General features: G+C 32.0%; 2 protein-coding genes across 2 annotated transcripts; one reads left to right on the top strand and one right to left on the bottom strand.

Annotated features, from left to right (window-relative positions):
- Positions 1 to 4942: 4942 nt before the first annotated feature.
- Positions 4943 to 6184, top strand: LOC124489883 (guanine nucleotide-binding protein subunit beta). Its single transcript, XM_047052279.2, has one exon. It carries the CDS (start codon positions 4943 to 4945, stop codon positions 5966 to 5968), a length of 1026 nt encoding a protein of 341 aa, XP_046908235.1. The 3' UTR covers positions 5969 to 6184.
- On the bottom strand, positions 4989 to 9375 carry GPHR (Golgi pH regulator). The gene is made up of 6 exons (XM_047052280.2): positions 9174 to 9375; positions 8930 to 9093; positions 8122 to 8866; positions 7852 to 8037; positions 7645 to 7792; positions 4989 to 7059 (listed from the first exon to the last, which is right to left on the bottom strand). Exons 1-6 carry the CDS (start codon positions 9219 to 9221, stop codon positions 6242 to 6244), a joined length of 2109 nt encoding a protein of 702 aa, XP_046908236.2. The 5' UTR covers positions 9222 to 9375; the 3' UTR covers positions 4989 to 6241.
- Positions 9376 to 11639: the final 2264 nt, after the last annotated feature.

Raw genomic sequence — 11639 nt, 5'->3', positions numbered from 1 at the left:
TATGATTGAAAATCAAAATCAGTTTTCATAATAATCGGATAGGTAATCAATCCAAATCCTTTTTCAGTTGATTGGTGATCATGTATATATTGTTTTTATTGAAACAGGATGTAACGTGTTACGTTGCAATTGTTCTTCTTCCTACGCAATAAAACAATCATAATTATTTTTTGATTTTTAGAATTATTTTTCAGGATTACTTTTGTTTCCGAAAATTTTCATTTCAATTTTAGCCATTCTTTTTTTTCATTGATATTTATTTAAGTACATATAGTTACGGGTTAACGAAGGCTATCTGCGATTAGGATCGCAAGTAATGATAATCAACATTCACATACGCACAAATACGATGATGGCCAGCAATAAGATATCCATCATCATTTTAAGAAAAAAAAGGGCTAGGATACATTCGGCATAATTTGTTGTTCGTAAGTTGGGCGTAAGTCGTTTTAGCTACTACATATAGTTGTTATTGTCGAATTAATAATTATCAATTGTAATGTTGATTATAGTATGATTCGTATCACACACATATTTTTGTCCATTTGTCATCATCATTGTAGTATCTCCCGATATGTGTTACTGTTGTTGCCGATGTCAACACGTGCTGCAATTGTTCTCATAGCCAACAAAGGTTAATACTGACATTGAAACACGAGCTTGTTAACATACTTACTGATTATGGATTGAATTGCTGATAGAATGAACGAAGCAATTAAACATTAGAAATTTAAAAAAAAAAATTCAGCCTACATTTTTCAATTGAATTAATCCATTGTGTCATAGAAAGAATGGTGAATGCAAATGTCATTTAAATTCCGTATACGTTAAATGTTGGAATTCAAAATCGAATCGGTGATCACATATATTTATGGAGATTATATTTTTTTTGTTATATTCATTCACGAGTATATATAGCCATAACCGGTGAGATTGATTTGATTTTGAATTCTAGAATAAATCCATGCGGAATGTAAAAACCAAAAAAAAAAAAAACAAAGAAACAAAAACGAAAATAAACATAAATCAATTATGTATTCTGATTATTATTATCAAGATTCGTGTGTATACATGCACTGTGATCGTTTTTTATGATGATTAAATGATAAATGTAAAGATATGTTATGTTTGACCTACATTTAATAGATGAATGGAATATATGATGTTTCAAAATCAATAATTTTAGCTATATATTAAAGAAATCGAAGAATATCCACATATCTAACATTGATATATCGAAGTATTTATTGTTCAAATATAGCGTTGAATTGGGTGAAAATTGATCATTTCCGAAAATCAAAGCCATCTGAATTACATAGATTGGTGACATTTCCTGTGTGTGGTTGAAAAAAATATATATAAATCATTATTATTATTATTACTGATGATCAGAACATGCAAAAAATGGTCAAATATCATTAAGGGAGTACAGAAAGTGAAGGGAAAAAAAATTGAAGAGAATGACTGTTAAAAAAAACAGCAGCAATTCCCATGCACAAGCAGGGTGCTAATTACATTCAGCAGTAACTGGAGCGTATCAATATCAGTAATATGATCTATAATATGACCGTTACCGTTTTTTTCTTTCTTCTTCTTTTCATTTTGGTTGATATGGTGAACGTCAACATTTTTTTTCGTGATGATTCTTTCGTATTGTATAAAATGGTTAGTACCATTAAAAAAGAAAAACCGCAGCACGTAATCTACAAGAATAACCCGAAAAAATGGCTAAATCTGTATATATTTTTCCTTCAGTAAATTTTACCTGGGCGTTCAACAACAAAAGAATATTTTTCATCCATACGTATGGAGTTATATTTTAGGTATGGCCATCCATTAGTCGGGAAATTCAGTTAGGCAAACTTTTGCTGGTGATGGTATTGGTAGTGGTGTCCAGTTGTGAATCATTCTTTGTTGCTATAATAATTACAATAATAAAGATTAAACATTGGATAAATGCAATAAGTCTTTGTGTAATAATAAAGCAGATATATTCGGATAAAACAGTTAGGTTTTTTTTCTGGTGAAATAGGCAAACACACACACACACATTTGAATAGTATTTTTATTATTGAAAAGGGGGAATGAGCGAAACGGGCCAATTGACCAATGATAATGAATGTGAATGGAAATAATAAATAACGGTAAGTCAAGAAAAAAGATTCCTTCAATCATCAATCACATTTTTCTTTTTTTTCCTGAATGAAACAATATGTATGACACAATCAGATCGAACGTACAATCCATTCGATCCCATTTGTAAAATACCATCTTCTGCTGTTAATATAGTCACATTACTATTTAACATCTGGGCCGTTTTTTTATATTGAAAAAAAAATTCGATAGAAAATTGATTCAATCGATCTTATCTCCGATGTTTTTTTTTTTAATCAAAAATGGCATTGATCGATTGTATATCTAAGGATCATTATTATCAAAATCATAAATGTTTCGTTCTTAAATGTTTGCAGATGATGACCATTTGTTGTGGCTATTTTTTCGATTCGGTTTTTTCTGTTTGATTTCAGCTGTAAGATTCAAGATTGTGATCCATTCATTCATTCAGTATTTTTGCTACGACCTTCGACCATGCGATTCATCAACAATGATTTAAATTTGAAAGCGAAAATGAATTCATCATCAAGTCTTTCATCAAATGCAAAATTGAAATGCAAATATATATCGAAATAACGTTTTTTTGTTGTTGTTGTTGTTATTGCTTGCGAAAATATTTGTCGAAAAATGTAGTTTGATGGTCATACAAGAAACGCCTTATCATCATCATCGACAAAAACATAACCGGCATAATCATCATTTTGGATCACGCGATTCAACACCAACAACAACAGCGACGACAACTAACAACACACGAATGTGTGTGTGTGTGTTTATTGACAACTGAAGAACATTTTCTATTGTCATTCCATTCATCATCATCATCATCTCAAATCGGTGTGTTTCACAAGTGTTTTGATGATTTCGAAAAATCAATGATTCGACCGACGACGACGACGATGACAACAACAAGGATAGTTAGAGATTAGTAAGCTAGATTTTTTTTCTAATTCATTTTTGTATAATCATTTTAACGTGATTATGACCAATGTATGAATGGGTCAAATCGGGTCAAATATATTGGATTTTAATTATGAATTCTAAGCACATATATTTTTTCCCAACACACACACACACACACACACATAATGTACATTACCCTCCTATCGTCTGTTTGAAACCATATCTCAGAACATAACCAGTACATACTTCATACAAAATATCTAGGCTAATAGTGTCACATTTTATTCTTTTCTAACAATTTATGGTTGATCATCTCTCATTTCTACATATAACACATACGCACACATTCTATTTCTATATGATTTCAAAGAATTAATCCAATTATAATATGTATCTCATTATAAATAGAAATTTCTTTCTCTTTTTTTTATGTTTTCTGGATCATCATCATGGTACGAATGATGGATCATCGTGGTGGCTATATATATATTGATCTAAGCTGGTACTAATCATCATCAACATATACATGTATATTGGATTGCATTCACTGATGGAAAATATCACACAAATATCATAATATTGTCTAACCCCATTATCTTGCTTGTCATTTGGTGTGTTATGACATGTGTTCCTGGATCATGTTCGGAGTAGCTCTATTATTTTTTATTTATCTATCCTTGTACTGACGGGCGTGAAAATTATGAGCCCTTTTTTATCGTTGGTTGTAGGGTGAAAAAAAATGAGGCCAGTAACACCGAATTTTTTTTTTCACTACTGGCTATCAGTCGAATGGATCTTCTCTCTCGATCTTATCAACAAGAAAAAAAAAACTTTACCAGGAACCGGATATTGTGATATCTGATGACAGGATATTCATTATTATTTTCCAGAAAAAAACGTTAAATTTATTCGCAATGAAATTATTATCGGTATTGTGGATGATTCTGAATTACCATGGCCACACACACACACACACAACGGTAATGCGACACTCAATGTTAGAAATCCGTAACTGTTAAGCTTTTTTCTCTCTCTTTTTCTCCATATGATAGTGACATAGCAGATTATTTATTTATAGCCATCACCGCCACCATCATTGAAAACCGGGGGGGAAACAAAATTACCACAATCACTCTGGCCCGCCCCTCCCAAAACCCGAAACTAAATCACACGCAGCCACCACCCAATCTTATATTATTATTGATGATAAGATTATTTTTGTCATCATCATCAACAACAATAACAGCATCAACATCAAATGGTTGTCGTGATATGACAAACTAATACTTCAACAACAACAACAACAACAGAAGAACAAAATTGTACAAACCACCACCAACAAAAACATCACTTTTTTGTGACTTATGTCTTTTTTTCATTATTGGAATCCATCGTCTGGTTGATATTAAGGATATGTAGGACAACGTAGTATGGTTTTTTTTGGTTGATGCTACACGATTCTACATTTATCCCGTTTATAAAATATGTTGCCGTCGTCGTCGTATAAATATTTAACATTTACCAATATTATTGTCGCCATGATGACGATGAGGATTGAGATTTTAGAATGATTGGTGCTGAGATGATAGTCATCATCATCATTTGTCGAATCATCGTTTGTATATGATTGTCGATATTGTCATTGCCGTTTTATACCATATACACACACAAAGTGATTCGATTTTTTCCACCAGTTATTTCCAGTTAAATCTTTATGTTCGAAGTATAGTTTTGATGATTGGATCATCAACGGACCTCATAGAATCGTGTAAATTTTTGTTTCATTTGATTGTGTGTGTGTTTGTGTTTTTGGTTCGACTTTATCACCATCATCATTCCTAATCTTGCTTCGTGAATTGTGGTGACCTAACACTGAGTCACCTTTATTACTCTGGTCGTCTTTTTCAACATAGAAAAAAAAACAATGGGTGATGAGCTAGAACGTTTACGGCGTGAAGCCGAAACTTTACGTGCAAAACTTGTTGCCGTACGTAAATTGGCTGCCGATACCAGTCTTAAACAACAAACAGCAAATCTACAATCGGTTGGTCGATTACAAATAAAGGCAAGAAAAACACTACGAGGACATTTAGCCAAAATATATGGAATTCATTGGTCAGGTGATTCTCGTCATCTTGTTTCTGCTTCTCAAGATGGTAAACTTATCGTTTGGGATGGCTATACTGGACATAAAGTTCATGCAATACCATTAAAATCATCCTGGGTAATGACATGTGCTTATGCTCCATCCGGTTCATATGTAGCCTGTGGTGGTCTCGATAATCTTTGCACTGTTTATAATTTACGTGCAAATGATGGCCGTGTCAGTATCGTGCGTGAATTAACCGGTCATGATGGTTACCTATCATGTTGTCGATTCCTTAATGATAATCAAATTCTAACCACTTCCGGTGACATGACTTGTGCTCTTTGGGATCTTGAAACTGGTCATCAATTAACCGTATTCGAAGGACATACAGGTGATGTTATGTCATTATCATTAGCACCAGATGAACGATCATTCGTATCTGGATCATGTGATCATTCGGCACGATTATGGGACCTACGTAATGGTCTTTGTCATCAAACATTTACCGGTCATGATAATGATGTGAATGCTGTTGTATTTTTTCCTAATTCACAGCTTTTAGCTACAGGATCAGACGATGCAACTGGTCGATTGTTTGATATACGATCCGATCAACAGATGGCCTGCTATCAACATTCGGATATTAGTTGTGGTCTAACATCGGTTGCATTTTCAAAATCAGGTCGATTATTATTCGGTGGTTATGATGATTTTAATTGCTATGTTTGGGATGTTCTTCGCGAAGAACGGGTTACCGTACTTAGTGGACATGATAATCGTATCGCATGTTTAGGTGTTACCGATGATGGTGTTGCATTAGCGACTGGATCATGGGATACATCATTAAAAATTTGGAACTGACCCTTGAATTTCCATTGTGGATACCGAAGGCAAGAAAGAGTATTAAAACAACACGTCTGTGCCCTGTGACCACATTCACCCACCATTTGTATTATGTAATATATATAAAAAGTAATATATGATTGTATAAAATGATAATAACCGAATCTATGATTATATAATGACATTACATTACAAACAAATTTTCAAGAAATAATATTTCAATTTTTATTCACACACTCTCAACACATCTCATCTATCACACACACACATAGACAAAAAACACAATTTTTTTTACAACGAATTACGTTTACGCCATTGATATATGGCCCATCCAATTACGGCTACCAATGTTGCAGCACCAATATAAATCGTTGTTTTCATTAATCGAGATTCATTAGAATTCGTTAACGATAATGTTCCAGCATTGTTGTTGATTGATCCATTTGAATTATGGTGTTCGGTGGACGATGGCGATTGTTTCGATCGTAATCGATTCCAATAGATGGGTAATGCAGCTACAATGGCTATAATAGCGGCAAATATAGCCCATATTAATGTTTTCAACGAAAATCGTCGTTGCTGTTGTTCATTGTTGGCCAAAGTTGACGATGATACAGAATTATGATCATTTTCTAATGGTGTCAACAATTGATTCAAAATTCCTTCACTCTTATCGGTAGCCGTAGCAACAAACGATTTGAATTGCTGTTGCATATTATTATCGTTACTAGTTTCCAAACTTTCCAATGGATCAAATAGACATTGAAGTTTTTGTTCGTATATTATCGAATTTTGATTACTACTATTAAGCTCTTTCCAGAAACGATCTGGTGCTATCGAATCAATATCTTCTGGGCCATTTGTTGCTTGTACCAGAAATTTGTGCTTTATTTTCGAAATTCGTAAATCTTGTTCATTACCATTAAATGTTAATTGTATCATACAATCAGCATCCGGTGCAATGAATCCATGTGTTGGTGAAACAGAATAGAATTTCGGTGCTGTTGTTTTCACTTTAAATGCCATATTTCTATCAGATGCTAATGATCGTAATCGTAATGTTACTGTCGATGGTTTAGAATATGGACCATGAAATGGTAGTTCACTTTCTGGATCGAATTTCAAAACTAATCTAGCTGATTGCGATGATGACGATGATGGTGCCATCTTTTAACTTGAAAAGATAGTTCTTGTTCGATGTGGATCTGATATATAGTTTGTTCAAGTCGTTTTCGTATCAAACACACACACACACACAAACAGCAATGAGATGATAAGAATTTTTTCTTTCAAAAAAAAAATAATAAAAATAAAATAAAAAATAGCCAACAACCAGTTATAAAAATAGAAAATAAAAATTCAAAAAAAAAGAAATATTGTCATAAAAGTTTAAGGTAATAGAATTTTTATTCACAAAAACAATTTATTGTTATATTATTAATTTGATAATTTAATTAGGCTGCATTTAATTTGTTTAATTGGTCCAATGAACAATACACACACACAGCATATAAAGATAGAATGAGATTTCGATTCGTTGTTGTTGTTGTTGTTTGATCATATGTGTTTTATCCATCACAATTCTTTTTTCATCATCTGTTGACGGCTAATGTAAATGAAACCGATGCTGACCAACGCTGAGATCAGAAATATAACATCGAACCATCGATGATAGAATTTAAATTGAAGATCACCAAGTACCTCGGTAATGATCATCCGATATTCTAACGGCATGTTCATACGCATCAATAGGATCGATGCGACAAAATACATGCCCATTAATTCGGCCAATAGACAAACAATGATATTGGATGATTTGGACGAAGAAATGGCATAGAAAAACTAAGTTATATCAATAATATAGATTAGAGTGTTTTCAGAAATTCTCTCATATATCTTACCTTTGTTAAATTGATGAGCAAACCACGTGTTGACGTTAAAACAATAACGCCAATAACAAGAAATGAACAATGTTGTGACCAGAATTTTACATCAACATCGATACCGATGTAGTTGACGAGAAATTGAAGTGTACGTGTTATTGGATCCATACGGCCTACACGATCAAATACAATGTTTATCGTACACTATCGACAGACAATAAATAGAAAAAAAATAGGATAAAAATCAATCAGAACGGAGATACTTGATACTTAATTACTGATACTTACAAGTATGATTTTATAAATACAATAAATCGAGAAAAAGTAGCCGAGATAGTTGAAGAATTGACCTTTGATTGTTCGGGATTGTACAAATCTTTCCTCCATCCATTTAAGATCAACATATTCCAGAAACAATTGCCTTGACATTTCCTCTAGGTTGGCACATTCACGTTGTAATTGTTGTACGTTGGCCGTTGAATCGAAAGAGGCGCCAAAATTTTTCAGATATGACCAGAACGATACCCTTGAAAGTGAATTTGAATTCTGAATCGATTGACCACCGCTTGCCGATACTTTTTGATTGTGCAATGCCGTGGAGATTTGTTTTTTCTTCATAATAATTTTATCCCACGTTTGCATTAACCGTTTTTCGGCATTGGCTAGATCGGCTGAAGTAACAGTTGTCGTGAAATATGACATTGAGACATAAGGATAGTTAACCGCACCAAAACCTGATAACATGGCAATCAAAGTAACGCCTATGATGCCAACCCGACTAATCTGATGTTCGATCGATAGAATTCCGTGACGTGGCGATGATATTGGGAAAGGATTGCCAATTTCCCAGAAAATGATAATAAAAATTAACCATAAGATTCCGGTAAGAATAAACTTGGAACGCCATCTTATAGGTGAACGGCCATCGGCAAAACAATTTTCAATGAGAAAATAAGAAATCGAAAATGGTAAGGCAACCAAAAGCATAAATAGCATCAGGTATATGGATAGATACCAATGGAAATAACGTGAACTGAAATAAAAGCCAAAAAATTTAGATCGAATTAAAATGATCAGATCCACATTTTTCACTAACCTAGTATCAAGAAAATCGACAATTTCGAATATAATCAATTCAAACATACAGCATGATATGGACAACGTAACGCAAAACAATATCTGTACCCATTTATGGTTGATTTCATAATCACGAAATAATTTCTTAACAAAAATATACCATCCGAATGCAAAAAATAATAACTAAAATAAGGGCCAAGTTTAGATTATAATAAATGTTGAAATTGAAAATAAATTGAATATAAAATGATTCATATACTCACCTGAGTGATCAGAACCACACATAGATCCTGTGTGTTGATCCACGCCATTGATCATTATTGAATTGATTTAATCGATTAATACAGTCGATTCTGTATAGTAAATGTTATCCGAATCACATGTTACAATATCAAAATCAAAACAAGTGAAGTTTTTATTGATGGTCAAGTGTCAGGCTATATTTTTTACATGCATGTATAAAAAATACAGAAACTTAGTGAATCACTTCATATAGGACGGACAGGATAACTCTCGCTCATTCTAATACATCCTTTTTTTCTTTTTCGCTAAAAAAATTCTTTCCGTTTCAATATTCAAAAAAAAAAAAAAAAAAAAATAGGAAATTTGTTAATTTTAAAAATTTACCTTACATTTCTGAACATTTTGATCTTTATTCGATTTAATCTAACTGCCAGCATGATCATCATCTTCGTTAGGAATTCAACCAACACGACGACGACAAAATGACGACCATAATAACAATAGAAAATTGGTTCGTGATGTCAATCATCATCATCATTTTTTTTATTTGAATGATTGTCGTGATTTGTCTTCATCTTTTTTATGTTTTCCATTATTATTATTATGATGATGATGATCGTAATCAACTTGAATGTGTTTTTTGATGATGATCATGCTTGTAATATTAGACAATTGTTATCATTATGAACAAGATGTGATCAAGATTCATTGACACCAATTTTTTTATGTTCAAATCAAAAGAAATTGACAATATGTTTGATCAATCGATTTCTTCGATATATATTGGACGACAACAAAATCAAACATGGTATAAAATCAAATATCGAATTTATCACGCATCTCAATCTTTCAATCAATATGATATGATCAATAGCCATAGCATATATATTTCGGGACATACAAACAGCAGGATCTTCAACAACAACAACATTTACTTACGCAATAAATTATCTTCCACAACAGAAAAAAATTAACGATCAAACCAGATCAAACCGATCGAAACCAAATTGGTAATGGCGGTGGCTAAATCGAGCCAAATGATGATCATGATTGACATTTAATGAACTCAATGGATCACGATGTTCATCATCATCATCACCAAAATCATTTTATTTATCGATGGATACGAATTTATTGAATCTGTCAAAAAAATCGATATTATTTATATTCGAACGGATATGAACGATGCTGGACGTATGGTCATAATGATAATATAGAAACAAAAATCAAACAAACAAAATCATTAGACATTTATTCATCAAAGAGATAAGATAATTTCATCCATGGATCTCTTCCATTGATGATTGGTGAAAAAAAAACCAAAAGAAAAAACAACAAAAATCAATCAGGTGAAAACAACGATCGAGGCATGTTTATTCGGCACATTTTGATTCGTTCGAAGATCTAAAGAACCCTGAAGCCATATTGCCTATCATTGAATTATGCAGTGAAAATTAAATGTGCTTTGAAAAATCAACGTTGATGATAATCATCATCATAATAATCATTGGCCATAAATTTGATGATGAACACAGAAGAACAAAAAAGAAGACAGGGAAAGAGTTAGTAATACAAAAAACTTGTTTAGTATAATAATTATAGCTTTTTTTCTAGTTCACGATGGTTTGTTGTTATAAATATTATTCGAAACAAAACGAAGAATCATCGTTGTCCGTCATTTGATTTTTCCCCGTTTTTGCACTCATGATCATTATCATCATCATCAAGAATTACATGGCCATCCACAAATCATAATCATATATCCATCCATTTTATGATATGTCTATACACAGAGAACAGTTAGCATTTTTTTATTCTTTTTTTTTTAATGGTGATGATAGGCCTTTGATGTTTTTGTTTGTTCTTAAGCAACAACAATTGTTGTTGATGATGAATTCTGGGCTTTTCATTTAAATTAACCTTAAAATTTTTTTTCTCTTCTTCTGTTCAATTTGGATGTTATCTATATTTTTTTTTGCTCCCACTTTACTATAATCTCATTATTATTATTAATCCCATTTGGCGAATCATCATTATCATTATGATGATGTTGTAACATGTAACATGAACGAGATTATCCCATTATCATTACTATCATCATCATCATCATTATTAAAAGTGATCCTGTCGTTTGAATTTCAAATGTTTTTTTTTCTGTTCATCGACATAATAATGATGATGATGATGACCAAAATGTAAATTTGAAATTTCGAACCAAAACTTTAGATCTATTGAATAAATAATACAATGTATAATTTGTTCAAACGACAAAACATAACATAACATTACATACATTTGATGACACGATGATCATAATCATCATCAATATTGATGATTATTAAATGAATTATTTTTTTTTTGAATGTCAAAAAAAATTAATTTAAATATTATATATCCATCCATTCATGATGATGATGATGATGATGATGACTACTACTGTCTACATATATCATTTTTCATTTTGATTGATTTTTTTTTCATATTGT

This window comes from Dermatophagoides farinae, chromosome 4 (genome assembly GCF_024713945.1).
Source record: "Dermatophagoides farinae isolate YC_2012a chromosome 4, ASM2471394v1, whole genome shotgun sequence".
In the NCBI taxonomy this organism is placed as follows: Eukaryota; Metazoa; Arthropoda; class Arachnida; order Sarcoptiformes; family Pyroglyphidae; genus Dermatophagoides; species Dermatophagoides farinae.
Note: the sequence above shows the minus strand (reverse complement) of the source record. Positions and strands in the feature narration are given on the sequence as shown.

Coding starts and splice junctions, on each gene's coding strand:
- GPHR (XM_047052280.2), bottom strand. CDS start 9,221: ATGGCGTGGATCAACACACAGGATCTATGTGTGGTTCTGATCACTCAG. Junction 9,094..9,173: donor GTGTGGTTCTGATCACTCAG/GTGAGTATATGA, acceptor CCCTTATTTTAG/TTATTATTTTTTGCATTCGG. Junction 7,060..7,644: donor GATCATTACCGAGGTACTTG/GTGATCTTCAAT, acceptor AATTCGATCCAG/AAAGTGAACTACCATTTCAT.
- LOC124489883 (XM_047052279.2), top strand. CDS start 4,943: ATGGGTGATGAGCTAGAACGTTTACGGCGTGAAGCCGAAACTTTACGT.